This window comes from Corythoichthys intestinalis, chromosome 6 (assembly GCF_030265065.1).
Source record: "Corythoichthys intestinalis isolate RoL2023-P3 chromosome 6, ASM3026506v1, whole genome shotgun sequence".
Taxonomy (NCBI): domain Eukaryota; kingdom Metazoa; phylum Chordata; class Actinopteri; order Syngnathiformes; family Syngnathidae; genus Corythoichthys; species Corythoichthys intestinalis.
The window spans coordinates 1,773,597-1,792,433 of record NC_080400.1 but is presented as its reverse complement, the minus strand read 5'-3'; the positions used below and the strand labels follow the sequence as shown (position 1 = coordinate 1,792,433).

The following is an 18,837-nucleotide window of genomic DNA, read 5'->3' as shown; positions in this document are numbered from 1 at the left end:
CTCAAATCAAAATGGATTTGATTAGTTGGTTTCTCAGCTTCAGAGTTTTGCCTTTTGGCTGGGTCGTTGGAATTGCATTAGCGTGGTTCTGGCAGTTCGGCTGGCGGGATTCCGGCGATCTGCCTAGAAGGTCAAATTCCAATAATTCTCATCGAGAAATTAACCTTTGCCTACCAACCCTCTCAATGGCAAATGAATGGCACCCTTTTGGGTCCATTTTGCAATAAATGGGGGGTTGCGAGTCACGTCATTATTTGAAATTAAAATATTTCAAGCCCCCATTTACTGCAAAATGGACTCGATGGATGAAGATTAGCACCTCCAAATCCGAGATCGTGGTCCTTATTCAGAAAAAGGTGGCGTGCTCTCTTCAGGTCAGGGATGAGATCCTGCCCCATGTGGAGAAGTTCAAGTATCTTGGGGTCTTCTTCTGGCTTCTTCTTCCTGCCTTCGACGCTGCTATCTGTCAGTCCGCAGTGCTACTTCTCTGCATTGAGAAGAGCCAGCTGAGTTGGCTCGGGCATCTGGTTCGGATGCCTCCCTGGACAGGTTTTTCGGGCATATCCCACCGGCGGGAGGCTAATAAAAAGACTCAGGACACGCTGGAGAGACTATGACCAGGAACGCCATGGTATCCCGCAGCTGGTTGAAGTGGCTGGGGAGAAGGAAGTTACAGCTTCCCTGCTAAAGCTGCTGCCCCTGCGACCCAACCCCAGATTAAGCGGTAGATAATGGATGGATTGATAGTTATGACAAACCAGCAAACAGAAAGGAAGGAAGCAGACAAAAGAGGAGAAGAACAAACAACATCAAAAAAAGACATTGTTACATACAGTACCTATGCTACCTATAGCGGTGCTATCATTAGCTAATTAAATTTACTAGTGGAAACCATGTGGAGGGCCAGATACATATCTAAAGAGGAAGAGGAGGGAAGAGGAGTCAAAAGGAGATATGATTAGGCAGGGTGGAGCGTACGCAATAAAGGTAATGCGCGGTGGGTAACCCAGTATTATTTAAATTACCTTTATGTGTGGATATGTTGACATCCTATTCTGATTGCTAATCCTAGCACCAACAATCCCATTTACCTGTCAAATACCCCTTTCCCACTGGCCAAAAAACCCATGTCAACCCACTAACAATCGGCTTTTGGTGACAGTGGGAAAGGTGCAGCGACCCGCCTCGACCCGTGTCACTCAACCCGCCAAGCGACCTGCGTTAAAATCACCTCGGCTCTGATCATCATGCAGTGTGAAAGCAAAACCCCGGGTCAACAGTCAACACCCTAATCTACGTGGTGACGTAGGCTCTTACGTGATGCGTCATAACAACGTGCCAGTCGCCTCCCATTTAACACGCGAAAGGCTCTTCTCTTCCTTCTGTGACTTACAGTGCCTTGCAAAAGTATTCGGCCCCCTTGAATCTTGCAACCTTTCGCCACATTTCAGGCTTCAAACATAAAGATATGAAATTTAATTTTTTTGTCAAGAATCAACAACAAGTGGGACACAATCGTGAAGTGGAACAACATTTATTGGATAATTTCAACTTTTTTAACAAATAAAAAACTGAAAAGTGGGGCGTGCAATATTATTCGGCCCCTTTACTTTCAGTGCAGCAAACTCACTCCAGAAGTTCAGTGAGGATCTCTGAATGATCCAATGTTGTCCTAAATGACCGATGATGATAAATAGAATCCACCTGTGTGTAATCAAGTCTCCGTATAAATGCACCTGCTCTGTGATAGTCTCAGGGTTCTGTTTAAAGTGCAGAGAGCATTATGAAAACCAAGGAACACACCAGGCAGGTCCGAGATACCGTTGTGGAGAAGTTTAAAGCCAGATTTGGATACAAAAAGCTTTTCCAAGCTTTAAACATCTCAAGGAGCGCTGTGCAAGTCATCATATTGAAATGGAAGAAGCATCAGACCACTGCAAATCTACCAAGACCCGGCCGTCCTTCCAAACTTTCTTCTCAAACAAGGAGAAAACTGATCAGAGATGCAGCCAAGAGGCCCATGATCACTCTGGATGAACTGCAGAGATCTACAGCTGAGGTGGGAGAGTCCGTCCATAGGACAACAATCAGTCGTACACTGCACAAATCTGGCCTTTATGGAAGAGTGGCAAGAAGAAAGCCATTTCTCAAAGATATCCATAAAAAGTCTCATTTAAAGTTTGCCACAAGCCACCTGGGAGACACACCAAACATGTGGAAGAAGGTGCTCTGGTCAGATGAAACCAAAATTGAACTTTTTGGCCACAATGCAAAACGATATGTTTGGCGTAAAAGCAACACAGCTCATCACCCTGAACACACCATCCCCACTGTCAAACATGGTGGTGGCAGCATCATGGCTTGGGCCTGCTTTTCTTCAGCAGGGACAGGGAAGATGGCCAAAATTGACGGGAAGATGGATGCAACCAAATACAGGAACATTCTGGAAGAAAACCTGTTGGTATCTGCACAAGACCTGAGACTGGGACGGATCTTCCAACAGGACAATGATCCAAAACATAAAGCCAAATCTACAATGGAATGGTTCAAAAATAAACGTATCCAGGTGTTAGAATGGCCAAGTCAAAGTCCAGACCTGAATCCAATGGAGAATCTGTGGAAAGAGCTGAAGACTGCTGTTCACAAACACTCTCCATCCAACCTCACTGAGCTCGAGCTGTTTTGCAAGGAAGAATGGGCAAGAATGTCAGTCTCTCGATGTGCAAAACTGATAGAAACATACCCCAAGCGACTTGCAGCTGTAATTGGAGCAAAAGGTGGCGCTACAAAGTATTAAGGTAAGGGGGCCAAATAATATTGCACGCCCCACTTTTCAGTTTTTTATTTGTTAAAAAAGTTTAAATTATCCAATAAATTTTGTTCCACTTCACGATTGTGTCCCACTTGTTGTTGATTCTTGACAAAAAATTAAAATTTTATATCTCTATGTTTGAAGCCTGAAATGTGGCGAAAGGTTGCAAGGTTCAAGGGGGCCGAATACTTTTGCAAGGCACTGTACACGCTCCTTTCAATTTCAAACCAAAATTCATGTCACCTACGTTGCCTCAGCACAACCAGTGTTGATCCTTTGCTGCATTTCGACCATTTTGAGGGCAGTAAAAAGCATGAAAACAGAACACAAGGCTTCCATGTTGCTCTGCATTGCTTACTTCCTTAAATTCGGTCGCACTTGTAGACGCGCATCTTAGCGTGGTGACGTCACGTAACCTTACGCACGGCTGAGGAGGGGTGTGGGATTAGACGGGTGAAAAAAAAAAGACACAGCTTTTTTTTTTTTTTGTCAATGGGAAAGGTGCCAAATGCCAATTGCTAGTGGGTTGCATTGGCGTGGAAAAAACGCACGTTGACCAGTTAGTTTCAGTGGGAAAGGGGCATAATTGAACCTAGTAATGTGTCAACCTACTCTGACGTGTGATATTCCTGCAGAAAAGTGGAAATGTTGCACGGGGGCCACCCGGCACCACCCCGCCAATCAGGCGAGGATCGAGCGCAGCACAACTCTCCCCCTGTAACTCCGGCAAAGGGGCCGTCAGTCCCCTGGACCATCCCGTGCCCCCGTCAACCAGCCCTTAGGGAAAGGACGAGGAGATGTGCCACCTCCCTCCATGCCTGCCACCACCAAGGACCCCCATCCCCAGCTGCAACACACCGCGGGACCCCAACGCCTCACTAAGCCCAGGGTAGGAGAGGATCCCCACTTGGAGGAGGAGACACCCCGCCGCCCTGCCAGCGCCAATCGGCGATCAGTGCCAGGGCCCAAGGAGAACATCCGAGGAGAGGAAATAGATCAACAACTCCCTACTTTTCTAACATCTTCAACATTTGAAGAATGAAGTCATCGGTTCAGTCAACGTACAATCCATTTTGACTGTGAGGGTCGGCAACGACCGAACAATTTAGCCCCTGCAAGAGTTTTCTCAACTAAACCCAGAAACCTAACTCAAACTCCTTACCCAAAGCCAAGCTGCTCTTTGAGTTGTTGCAGCCTTTGACAACTTTTCTACTGAGTGTCCATCCTACACTTTCCATAAAATCTCATTGTTATTTCTTTGGCTTTAGTGGTTTTGCAGAGCAAAGCCTCCCTAGAGAAGCCACACTCACTCTACTGTGTAATTGCCGCTCGCTCTCAAGTAATTTATCCACGGCGTCGCATTCCAGGAACGGCGTATATCCTGTGATTGAAAGTGGTGAGGTCGTCCTACCTGCGCATACGGTATTTGACCTGAAACACTTAACCGCTGAGTGCTTTAAAGTAGCTCTGCCGTCAAAGTCCACTTCGAGATGAAGATCACAAATTGCACTGGAAAGGCTTGCGGTGAATGATCATGTTTTACTGTAGTGCAATTGACAACGATTAAAGTCTCGTTTAAAAGTACTCTACTGTATAATTATGTCTTTAATTCAGGTGGAAAATCATTTGAAAGATCTACAGAGACCGTGAAAACCAGGGTTGTTTTCATTCAGGCAAATATTTCATGACAATGACATGACGATGACAAACTAAAAACATGTCTTGGATGACTGCAATATTATGAGATGATCACTAGTTTACGTCATACAAGACAATAATGGTTTAATGGGGACGGGATTTAATAAGCCCAGGCTTCTCCTGTCAGCCCTTGTCTTTTTTTCAGGTTTCTTCAGGTTACTCTTATCACAATGCTATCTTGTAACTGTCAGTGATACCGATGATGATGACAATAAACAATAAATAATAATGGGACATACGGTAAAATCTGACTTATGCCTACCTACACAGTATATATCTAACTAGTGTAGCTAACTACCTATCTACCCAAACAGTGCCTGCCTACCTACCTACCTACCTACCTACCTACCTACCTACACAGAACCTAGCTTAACAGTATCTCTAACTTGTGCAGCTAACTATTTATCTACCTACTCAGTACCTACGGTACCTTCCTACCTACACAGTACAGTATATTTTTATTATATTATGTATATACAGGATATACTGTATGTATATATTTTCCCCAAGTGGAAGCTTCCATTATCCTAATAAATTTAATAAATAAAAAAAAATATATACAGTACTGTGCAAAAGTTTTAGGCAGGTGTCCTAAAACTTTTGCACAGTACTGTATATCTAGTGTACCTACTGTATCTACCGACCTACACAGTAGCTACCTACCTACCTACCTACCTTTAAAGTATATCAACGTAGTGTACCTATCTATCTACACACTACCTACCTACCTCTACAGTACTTACCTACACAGTACCTACCTACCTACCGACTTACCTACCTCCCTACACACTACCGACCTATCTATACAGTACTTACCTACACAGTACCTACCTACCTACCTACCTACCTATCTACCTACCTACCTACCTACCTGCCTCTACAGTACTTACCTACACAGTACATACCTACCTATCTACCTACCTACCTACCTACACACTACCGACCTATCTACACAGTACCTACCTACCTACCTACCTACCTACCTACCTACCTACCTACCTACCTACCTACCTACCTACCTACCTACCTACCTACAGTGCCTTGCAAAAGTATTCGGCCCCCTTGAACCTTGCAACCTTTCGCCACATTTCAGGCTTCAAACATAAAGATTTTAAAATTTTATTTTTTTGTCAAGAATCAACAACAAGTGGGACACAATTGTGAAGTGGAACAAAATTTATTGGATAATTTAAACTTTTTTAACAAATAAAAAACTGAAAAGTGGGGCGTGCAATATTATTCGGCCCCCTTGCTTTAATACTTTGTAGCGCCACCTTTTGCTCCAATTACAGCTGCAAGTCGCTTGGGGTATGTTTCTATCAGTTTTGCACATCGAGAGACTGACATTCTTGCCCATTCTTCCTTGCAAAACAGCTCGAGCTCAGTGAGGTTGGATGGAGAGTGTTTGTGAACAGCAGTCTTCAGCTCTTTCCACAGATTCTCCATTGGATTCAGGTCTGGACTTTGACTTGGCCATTCTAACACCTGGATACGTTTATTTTTGAACCATTCCATTGTAGATTTGGCTTTATGTTTTGGATCATTGTCCTGTTGGAAGATAAATCTCCGTCCCAGTCTCAGGTCTTGTGCAGATACCAACAGGTTTTCTTCCAGAGTGTTCCTGTATTTGGCTGCATCCATCTTCCCGCCAATTTTAACCATCTTCCCTGTCCCTGCTCAAGAAAAGCAGGCCCAAACCATGATGCTGCCACCACCATGTTTGACAGTGGGGATGGTGTGTTCAGGGTGATGAGCTGTGTTGCTTTTACGCCAAACATATCGTTTTGCATTGTGGCCAAAAAGTTCCATTTTGGTTTCATCTGACCAGAGCACCTTATTCCACATGTTTGGTGTGTCTCCCAGGTGGCTTGTGGCAAACTTTAAACGAGACTTTTTATGGATATCTTTGAGAAATGGCTTTTTTCTTGCCACTCTTCCATAAAGGCCAGATTTGTGCAGTGTACGACTGATTGTTGTCCCATGGACAGACTCTCCCACCTCAGCTGTAAATCTCTGCAGTTCATCCAGAGTGATCATGGGCCTCTTGGCTGCATCTCTGATCAGTTTTCTCCTTGTTTGAGAAGAAAGTTTGGAAGGACGGCCGGGTCTTGGTAGATTTGCAGTGGTTTGATGCTCCTTCCATTTCAATATGATGGCTTGCACAGTGCTCCTTGAGATGTTTAAAGCTTGGGAAATCTTTTTGTATCCAAATCCGGCTTTAAACTTCTCCACAACAGTATCTCGGACCTGCCTGGTGTGTTCCTTGGTTTTCATAATGCTCTCTGCACTTTAAACAGAACCCTGAGACTATCACAAAGCAGGTGCATTTATACGGAAACTTGATTACACACAGGTGGATTCTATTTATCATCATCGGTCATTTAGGACAACATTGGATCATTCAGAGATCCTCGCTGAACTTCTGGAGTGAGTTTGCTGCACTGAAAGTAAAGGGGCCGAATAATATTGCACGCCCCACTTTTCAGTTTTTTATTTGTTAAAAAAGTTGTAATTATCCAATAAATGTTGTTCCACTTCACGATTGTGTCCCACTTGTTGTTGATTCTTGACAAAAAAATTAAATTTCATATCTTTATGTTTGAAGCCTGAAATGTGGCGAAAGGTTGCAAGATTCAAGGGGGCCGAATACTTTTGCAAGGCACTGTACCTACTTAAACAGTATATATTTATCTAGTGTACCTACTTACCTACACACTACCAACCTAGAGTACCTACCTACCTTTACAGTATACGGTTTATCTACCTAGTGTACCTATCCATCTACAGTACCTACCTACCTCTACAGTACTTACCTACACAGTACATACCTACCTACCTTCCTACCTACACACTACCTACCTATTTACTTACCTACCTACAATATATTTCTATCTACTTACACACTATCGACCTACCTACATAACCCGACAGTATACATGTACCTACTTTCCTGTACCTATTTTCCTCTACCTACCTACCTTCTTACTTACGTATCTAACCTATCTATATCTACTGTATACACACCACATGACGAACTGGAGAGTGACAGGACGAGTAGCTGAAGTTGTGTTGTTTTGGTTTTGTGGGCGTTAACTACGGCTTACAGTAGTCGTGTGCATATAAAGCCATTGGAAAACTCTCACCAAGTTGGCATTGTCCGTGTAGACAATACGAAAAGTACACTTGTATCAATGTTCATTCGACTTTGTTGAAAACCTATATATTTTACGGACAAAAAAAATGACGTATTCATCAACTAAAACTAGAGGAACATACTGTAAACATCTTTTGAAATGATTAAATTATGACCAAGACTAATAAGAATTTTCATTCAAAAGACTCAGGGCTGCCAAAAGCAACACTTGATGAAAACAACAACAAAAAAAATCAGATTCAGAGACGTGTTAATGAATGTAGAAATGTGCTAATGAATATTTTAGCTCGGTGGGAAATATCAGAAAGAGCTCTCAGTTTGACGCGTTGCACTGCAAACTTAAAGCTACAATAATCAAACGCATGAGCAAAGATGTTCACATTCTTTTTTTAGTGGAATCCTCTTACTTCGCCCATGTGGGATTGTTGAGGCAGAAAAAAGTCACTGTTGCCATCAGTACCTGCTTCTAATTAGGGTTCATTTTGGGAATTCTCAAGTAGGAGCTCGTGTACGAATGTTTCCGGAGGGGAATAGACGACGTATTGTTGGAATACAAAAGCGCACAGGTGTCAAATTGGCAAACCGAGGGCCGGATCTGGCCAGCCGTGTCGTTTTTTTTTCCATCCCGCTAAAGTTAATCGTGTCCTCAGACCTTATTTCTTTCAACTTTAATAAAGTTCCTGTAGTTCTCAATGGAAGAGTGGAAGAAACCGCATGTTTGTTTTCCTTTTCGAATAAAATAATAAAATAACATTTATATGGTTACGTTGCAAAAAATGCAAATAAATGAATTAAATAAAAAGTCAAAAAATATAATGTTTTCAGTATTTTTTGCATGTGAATTTAAAATATAGATTATTAAAAACAATATTTTCAAAAAACGCATTTTTTTTCCTTTTTTAAAATTAACATTTAAAAATGAATCAATAAAAGTAATAAAAAATATCAACCGTGTTTTTGTATTTAAGTGATTAAAAATGGTCAATATTAATAATAACAATAATATTAATAATACATATATAAATAAAATACATAAAATACACAAATAATAAATAAAATATCAATAAATGTCTAATCAAATAATAAAAATAAGCCAAAAAAAATGTAAACCTCAAATCCTTAATTTGAATGATCACATTTTGCCAATAAATAATTTTTATTTCCATTTAAAAAAAAAATTATTATTTTTTTTTTTAATCTACCGTTTTATTTCACTTTTCGGACCAAAATGCAAATAAATAAAAATAGAATGTTTACAGTATTTTTTTTTTTGCATGTGAATTCAAAATATATATAATGTAAAAAATATAATAATAATATTAACTATAAAATATATAGAATATAAACAAATTAAGAATATAAAAAACAATATGCATTTTTCCCTTTTTTAAATGAAAATAAATAAAATGAAAATAAAAATATATTCAAAAAGAAATCAAGATAATAATATAATAAGTATTAAACATATATCTACTGTGTTTTGGTATTTAAATGATTAAAAATTGTCAATATTAATAAAAATAATAATACATAAAATACACAAACAAAAAAAGTCATCAATAAATGTCAATTATACAAAAACAAATAAACAAATACATAATTTTGAACATCAAATTCTTAATTTGAATTATCACATTTTGCCAATAAATATTTAATCTTTATTTGCCTTTGTATTTATTTATTTATTTACTAATTAAAAACAAAAATCCTATTTGTCCCCAAATTTTGGTAATTAAATGTTAGTAAAATAAAATGAATACATAAATAAATAAACAATAAAGGAAAATGTCCTAAAATGCTAATAAATAAATACAATTTTAAAGTAAAAAATAAAGATGGAATGTTCACTGTATCTTTTTGCATGTGAATTTAAAAAACTAAAAAAAAAAAAAAAAAAGTTTTTTTTAATTTAACGTTAGTATTTAAAAAAATGAAGAAGCAATAAAGGAAAATATTTCAAACAATACATACAAAAAAGATCCAAAGCAAGTATGATACTCATGCAATAGAGTATAGAAAGTATTTGAAGGATTAAAAAACATGAGCGTGAAGGAGAAATTTGTTCAAATGCAGCGACTGACCGTCACCGGGGTCCACAATCTCCACGTGGGCGGTCTCCGGGGATTCCAGGACGGCCATGACGGGCTCGGAGAGAACGATCCGGAAGGTCTCGGACACCTCGTACTCGCTATCTGACAGAATGCGGACCTTCCAGGTGGCGGCGGTCTGACCCGGGTTGAACTGAACCTGCTTCTGAGCTTTGCCGCGGAAATCTTTGTCCTTGAGCGCCGTTCCGTCCTCGGTGCCGATGCCTTTGCCGCAAACACCAAACGAAAGCTGTTAGTCTACTGAGAAACAGGACGCCGTTTGCAGATGGGAATGTCAAGGAAAAGCCAATTTCTTGTGTGTGACATGAATTTTCATCTTGATAGTCCTATGTAAGACAATGCACTTAATAGTGTTTGTGTTTTTATGTTCCACATTCCAGTACTACAAGTGCGTATACTTGAAATACAGGATGTGTACTAGTAATAATGGTATGTGTACTTCTACTTGCATGTACTAGTACTACAAGCATGCGTACTTGCAGTGTGAGGACATGGACTTGTACTACAAGGACGTGGACTAGTACTACAAGCCACTTGCGTGTACTTGTATTACAATTACTATTGTATACTTGCGTATACAAGTACTACAATTAAGTGTACTTGCACTACAAGTATATGTACGAGAAATAAAGGTATGTGCACTTGTACTTGGATGTACCTGTACTACAAACATGTGTACTTGTGTGTACTAGTACTACAAGATCGTAAACTAGTACTAAAATTACGTGCACTTTCGTGTACTACTACTACAATTACATGCACTTGTACTACAAGTACATGTACGTGAAATAAAGGTATGTGCAATTGTACTTGCATGTACTGTACCTGTACTACAAGGACGTGCACTTGTAGTACAAGCACGTGGACTAGTACTACAATTACGTGCACTTGCGTGTACTAGTACTACAATTACGTGCACTTGTACTACAAGTACATGTACTAGTAATAAAGGTATGTGCATTTTTACTTGCATGTACCTGTACTACAAGCACGTGTACTTGCGTGTATTAGTACTACAAGCACGTGAACTAGTACTACACGTATGTGTGCTTGCGTGTACTAGTAATACAATTACGTGCACTTGCACGTACTTGTACTACAATTACATGCACTTGTGTGTATTAGTACTACAAGGACATGCACTTGTAGTACAAGCACGTGGACCAGTACTACAAGTATGTGCACTTCTGTGTACTAGTACTACAAGATCGTAAACTAGTACTACAATTACGTGCACTTGCGTGTACTAGTACTACAATTAGGTGCACTTGTACTACACGTACATGTACGAGAATGAAAGGTATGTGCAATCGTACTTGCATGTACCTGTATTACAAGGACGTGTACTTGCGTGTACTAGTACTACAAGCACGTGAACTAGTACTACAAGTATGTGCGCTTGCGTGTACTAGTACTACAATTACGTGCACTTGTACTAGTATTAAAGGTATGTGCATTTTTACTTGCATGTACCTGTACTACAAGCACATATACTTGCATGTATTAGTACTACAAGTATGTGCACTTGTGCTTGCATGTACCTGTGTGTACTAGTACTTCAACCACGTGCACCAGCACTGCGTGTACTAGTACTACAATTACATGCACTTGTACTACAAGCACATGTACTAGTAATAAAGATATGTGCACTTGTACTTGCATGTACCTGTACTACAAACATGTGTACTTGTGTGTACTAGTACTACAAGCACGTGGACCTGTACAAGCACTTGAACTAGTACTAAAATTACGTGCACTTGTACTACTGGTTCATGTACTAGTAATAAAGTTATGTGCACTTGTGCTTGCATATACTTGTACTACAAGCACATGTACTTGTGTTTACTAGTACTACAAGCTGAAGTACTAGTACCACAAGGACATGGACTGGCATGTGGACAAGTACGTGCACTAGTGTGTACTAGTACTACAAGTACGTGCACTTGTAGTACATGTACCAGTAATAAACGTATGTGCATGTACCTGTACTACAAGCACGGAAGTTGCTTGTACTAGTATAGTACTACAAGCACATGGACCTGTACTGCAAGCATGTGGACTATTACTACAAACACGTGAACTTGTACTACAAGCACGTACACTTGCGTGTACTAGGACTAAAAGTACGTGCACGTGCTTGTAGTATATGTACTAGAACTACAAGTATGGGCACTTGTAGTACATGTACATGTACTAGTAATAAAGGTATGTGCACTTGTACTGGTATGTACTTGTACTACAAGCACGTTAAGTTGTGTTTACTAGTACTACAAGCACATAGACTTGTATTGCAAGCATGTGCAGTTGCGTGTACTAGTAATACAATTACATGCATTAGTACTACAAGTACATGTACTAGAAATAAGGGTATGTGTACTAGCACTAGAAGCATGTGTACATGTACTTGGGTGTACTTCAGCTTAAAGCACATGTACTTGCGTGCACTAGTACTAAAAGTACAAGTACTTACGTGTATTTGTACCACAACTACGTGTGCTCGCGTGCAATAGTATTAAAAGTATGTGCACTTACGTGTACCAGTGCTCCAAGAACTACAAGTATGTGTAGTTGCGTATACTAGTACTAAAAGTACATGTACTTGTGTGGACCAGTGCTACAAGCATGTGTACTTGTGTGTACTAGTTCCACAAGTACGTGTACTTGCGTGTACTAGTTCTACAAGTATGTGTACTTGCGTGTACTAGTTCTACAAGTATGTGTACTTGTAGTACAAGGACATAGTGTATACAAGTAATAAAGTTACATGTTACTATTTACATGTACTTGTACTATATGTACGTATGTGTGTACTAGTACTAAAACTACTTGTACTTGTAGTACAGCTACGTGTACTTGCGTGCACTAGTACTAAAAGTTTGTGTACTTGTGAGTACCAGTGCTACAAGTATGTTTACTTGTAATACAAGGATATGTACATATGTAATAGTTACATTGTACTGTTTGCATGTACTTGTACTACAAGTGTGTGAACTAGTAGTACCACAACTGCATATATTTGCGATAACTAGCACTACAATTACGTGGACTTGAACTACAAGTACATGTACTAGTACTACAAGCACGTGTACTTGTGTGTGCTTGTACTTGCGTGTACTTATACGACAACTAGCACAGCAAAGCTACCCACACATTTTCCCATAAAATTGCATTTCCGAGTTTTTAATTGAAATGCTACGCTGGTACTCGTTTGATTAGCTTGATTCTCCATTGCGAAGCGCTTATTTGATAGCCAAAAGGACAATGAAGGGGATGCGCGCTTCAATATTTTGGTCCTGGTGCAGTTTCATATTTGGCCACCAGTCTTATATATTGCTCCTTTAAAACAAGTGCCATATAAAGGGTTAGGGTTTGGGGTTAGGGGGTAGGGTTAGGGAGATTAGGGTTTAGCATCAACAGCATTCACACCATTGTGGCTGTTGACTAATTTTCAGTCAGAACTTGTTCCTCTTAAAACCCTCGTCATCTAAAAATGGCACTAGCTTCTCTCCGGCTGAACTAAACATCAATAAAGCCATCAATAAAACCCGTCGAAGTCCCACCGGCGCCGCCGGTCAAAGGTTTGCGCGATATCTGCCCATCTCCAGTCCCGAGCTGCATGTAGTCTCAGATGTTGTGGTGGAGCTGAAGCCAATTAGCAAGCGCCTCAGTCTGGAGCTCGTGTTTGACCTTCAGCACGCAAGCCGTTTGACTGTCGCCGTGACGCCGGCGGCCAGTAAAATGTCACACTGCGACTTCATTGTCTCTCCGAACTGAGCGCAAAACGCGTAGCGGGCCTCGGGCGGTAAACATGGCGGCCCATTACGGGGTAGTTATCTTGGTGGTGACAAAAGCACGAAAAACTCTTGACAACTGAAGCTGCAGTTTCATTGGCGAACTTCTAACTTGATTTCTTGGGGCTGCGGGTTCTTGAGATCTATTTTTATTCTGCACTGCAAAATAAATCAAAGTCTAACAGAGAATATATCTAGTTTCTAGTGAAAACGTATAGCCCACTGTATGTGCATATATTTCGTGCACTTGTAACTACAAGCACTTTCACTTATACTACAACAATGGTTTTTTTCAATTGTACCATACTTTGGTAACTTGTACTACATGTATGCATACTTTTGTGTACTTGTACTCCACATTGCGTACTTGCATGCATTAGTACCGACAAGTACGCGTGCTTGCATGTACTTGTACTAACAGTATGTGTACTTACATGTACTTGTACGACTAATACACATTTTGTAGTACTACTATGTGTACTTGCATGTACTTGTACAACTAGTATGTGTACTTGTAGTACTGGTATATGTAGTACTAGTACGTGTGCTTGTACTACTACTACTACTCATACTTGCATGTACTTGCATGTACTTGCTGTACTACTAGTATGCGTATTTGCATGTACTTGTACTACTCATGTGCGTACTTGTGTGCACTGCTACTACTAGAATGTGTAAATGTTCGGCTAGTAAGTGTACATGAATACTTGGATCTACGTATAAATGCGCAAGTATGCATAATTGTAGTATAAGTACAAGTATGTGTACTTGTATGGACATGTACACGTACTTTCTTGCACTTGTACTACAAGTACGCGTACTTGCGTGCACTTTTACGACTAGTACGCATACTTGTTCTACTAGTACGCGTACTTGTGTGTACTTGTTCTACTAGTACGCGTACTTGTGTGTACTTGTTCTACTAGTACGCGTACTTGTGTGTACTTGTTCTACTAGTACACATACTTGTGTGTACTTATACTACTAGTACGCGTACTTGCGTGCACTTGTACGACTAGTACGCGTACTTGCGTGCACTTGTACGACTAGTACGCGTACTTGCGTGCACTTGTTCTACGAGTATGCGTACTTGCGTGCACTTGTTCTACGAATACGCGTACTTGCGTGCACTTGTTCTACTAGTACGCGTACTTGCGTGCACTTGTTCTACGAGTATGCGTACTTGCTCTACTAGTACGCGTACTTGCTTGTACTTGTTCTACTAGTACGCGTACTTGTTCTACTAGTACGCGTACTTGCGTGCACTTGTACTACTAGTACGCATACTTGCGTGCACTTGTACTACTAGTACGCATACTTGCGTGTACTAGTAGTACTAGTACGCATACTAGTGCTATTACTACACATATTTGCTTGTACTTTTACTACTATCACGCGTACTAGCAACTAGGATGTGTACTTGCATGTACATGTACTTGCGTTTAGTTGTACTACGAGTAACGTACTTGTACTACTAGTATGTGTAATTGAATGTACTTGGGTCTACGTGTACTTATACTACAAGTATACTTGCGTATACTTGTTCATAACACCATTTACCATTCTACTAGTATGCGTACTGTGTGTACTTGTACACCCAGTACGCATACGTGCGTGTACTTGCTTGACTAGTACGTGTACTTGTGTGTACTTTCACAACTAGTATGCATACTTGTGTGCACTTGCACTACTAGTACACGTATTTGCATATACTTGTACTACTAGTACGCATATTTGCGAGTACTTTTACTACAAGCACACATATTTGCGTGTACTTGTACTACTAGCATGCGTACTTGTACCACTAGTACGCGTACTTGCGTGTACTTTTACTACAAGTGCGTGTACTTGCGTGTCCTTGTACTATGAGTAGTACTAGTAGTACTAGTACGCATACTAGTATGCATACTTGCTTGTAATTGTACGCCTACTTGCAAGTAATATGTTTACTTGCGTGTAGTTGTACTACTAGTATGTGTATTTGCATGTACTTGTACTAGTAGTACGCGTACTTGCGTGTACTATTACTTCTTGTACTAGTAGTATGCATACTTGCTTGTACTTGTACTACTAGTACGGGTACTTGCAACTAGTATGTGTACTTGCATGTACTTGTACTACTAGTACGCATATCCGCATGTACTTGTCCTATTAGTATGTGTACTTTTACTACTAGTACATGTATTTGAATGTACTTGGGTTTACAAGTATACTTACTTGCGTGTAATTGTAGTAGCAGTACACGTGTACGAGTCTACAAGTATACGTACTTGTGTTCACTTGTAGTACAAGTACACATACTTGTGTCTCCTTGTAGTCCAAGTATGTGTACACTCACATTCGTCTATACATTTATATACTAAACATATATGTAGAAATAAAAAAATTGATATATATACTTGAACACAAAGTCTCACATTCAAATACAAAACATATAAGTATGTAGAAATAAAAAACTACTTGAACTCAAAGTCTCACATGTAGTATCAAAAGTTTCCAGTGATGGGCCAAATCGGCCCCTCTCAGCAGGGCCGAAAACTAAAAGTGGTTTTTGCCATGTGGCATAATTTTTTGGGCATGTGGCATTTTTTTTGCCATTGTGCAAATTTTTTTGCCATGTGGCAATTTTTTTTGCCATGTGGCATTTATTTTTGCCATGTGGCATTTTTGGGGGGTTAAAGAAAATGCCACATGGCAAAAAAAAATGCCACATGGCAAAAACCTTTTCTCACATGGCAAAAAAAAACAAATCCCATTTGGCAAATAATTTTGCCACCTGGCAAAAAAATTGCCAGGTGACAAAAACTTTTGCCACATGGCAAAACATTTTTTCCACATGGCAAAAAAAAAAAGCCACACAGCAAAAAATGTATTACCACATGGCAAATACCACTTTTGGTTCTCGCTGTCTCTCCCTCTCAGTACAACTAGGAGTATCAGATGTTTCAAGCACATACATTCAGTGTTAAAAATCTGAATCCACTGGCTGCCATTGACGTTCACAAAAGTCCAATTCATTTTAACTGGGAGGGTCGTCAATGTCACTGAAACACAAAAACTCACCGCCAGCCCTCAATAAATCGTCCACAAGAGTATAAACGCTAAGTAATTCCACTTGTAGACGAAAGATGCTCATGCCGCACCCGGAAAAATGCATGCGTTTGTCTTTTTTTTGAGGGACTATAACTGATTTATTCACCTGCTCTTTGAAATGAAAGCGAGGACTTTGATATGTAAGTAGAGACAGGAGGGAAAGAGGCTCCCGCACAGCCCGACAGAGATAAGATGGTCCATCTAAAGCACCCCCCTCGGGGTTAGGAGGTGGGGTTAACTCGGCAAGGAGAACGGATTCATCCGAAAAGTCGAGCACGCTACCCGCTCGGCAGCGGCGGCGTCTCTCGCTGCACTCTAATGGAACGTAAAGATAACGCTTCGTTGTGAAGCGATAATTACCCGTTCGAAACGATTTGGACAATTACGTCGAAGCCAAGCGTGTTTAAGCAAGCGAGTTCATTCTAAAAAAGCGCAATGGTTTGACCTTTCGTTTGAAAAATACGTGTTATTTTCTTGACTGCCGATCGCGCTCCGGGGGAACGTAAGGCTGCGCTCAATCTAGTGAGCTATGTACGGCATAAAAGGTTGTATGGCCGTTGAGGGGCTTGTAAGGACAAAATTGTTCTGACTTATCCGGTTTCAACATTTGCCATCGTTCCATCAGCGGCGGGCAGGTTTATTGCGCTCACTTGTTCTTGCTCGCTCTTCATTGATCTGATGAGCGTCACTGACCACAAAGGGCTCATATGGCGTTAGACCATCAGGAAAGGAAAAGTTGTTGGCCCTTTGCAGGTGGTAGAAAAGCTTCAATACTTTCTTTTGTGTATGTGTGATTTAAGACCTCGATATACCAAGTTTTTATAACCACAGTAGATAATTATGCTCAGCTGGGAATTTTGGGACATGTGCAAAAGAAGAACTTCAATTTTGAGTTCATATTGTTTGCTACAAGGCTATGAAGAAAGAAAGGAAAAGCCACCTTGTTATGTGTGTGACATGAATTTCCATCTTTATTTCCAGTCCTCTGTAATACAAAGCACTGAATTAATTAAAAAAAATAAAAAATAAAAAAAAAGTGCACATTTTGGAAAAAAAATACTGATGAATTGTTTATTTTTACTGATCTATTTTGTATTCAATATACAGTACTTGTACGAAAAGAACACCTCCACTACAAGTATTTGTACTTGTGTGTACTAGTACTACAGGTACATGTACTTGTACAAAAGGTACGTGTACTTGTACTACAAGTATGTGTACTAGTAATAAAGGAATGTGTGCTAGTACTACAAGTACCTTTACTTGCATGTACTTGTACTACAAGTACATATGTACATGTAGTACTATTACACGTACTTGTGTGTACTAGTACTACAAGTATGTGTACTTGCTTATACTACTTCTACAAGTATGTGTACTTGCGTGTACTAGTTCTACAAGTACGTGTACTTGCGTGTACTAGTTCTACAAGTACGTGTACCTGTGTGTACTACTACTACAAGTACGTGTACTTGTGTGTATTAGTTCTATAAGTACGTGCACGAAAATCATCACGGAGATCTGGGATCATGAAAGGCTCGCTAGCGGGAACCGGGCAAGGGCGGATGATGACTAATCTTCGGGAGCGGATACAGCAGACGTGGGCCTCCATGACACCCCCAGCCATCCCTCCCTACACCTATCCAATGAACCTACTCAAATTGACAATATTGCGTAATGCCATGGCAATCAATGACTTTTGGGAAGATATATGAGTAAAAAAATGGACTATGCAACTCTAACATGCTAGACTGTGCGTCCCGGGCTGCTGGGGGACGGGTATTGATAAGCATATGCTTTTTCCCGTCTTCCTTTGTCTGTCATCGTCTTTTCGGGCAAAATATTCCATATTCTATGACTGTCAATGATTCTCTTTCTTGGTCAAACTATCCCACATTCTGTAACTGTCAATGATACCGATGATGATGAAAATGACAATAAAAATTTCATCCATTCATTCACTTGCGTATACTAGTTTTACAAATACGTGTACTTGCGCGTACTAGTTCTACAAGTACTTGTACTTGCGTGTACTAGTTCTACAAGTACGTGTACATGTAGTACATGTACAAGTACTACAAATACACTTACATGTACTAGTACTACAAGTATGTGTATTCATACTACAAGTACATGTACTAGTACTACTGGTATGTGTACTTGTACTGCAAGTATTTGTAC

General features: G+C 40.1%; 1 protein-coding gene across 1 annotated transcript in view; it reads right to left on the bottom strand.

Moving 5' to 3' along the window:
• LOC130917272 (FRAS1-related extracellular matrix protein 2-like) overlaps positions 1–18,837 on the bottom strand; it is a 231,029-nt gene that overhangs the window by 107,045 nt on the left and 105,147 nt on the right. Inside the window, exon 4 of the mRNA XM_057838514.1 lies at positions 9,746–9,976. Within this exon, the coding sequence (XP_057694497.1) occupies positions 9,746–9,976 (231 nt within the window). The remainder of the gene's footprint in view (positions 1–9,745; positions 9,977–18,837) is intronic.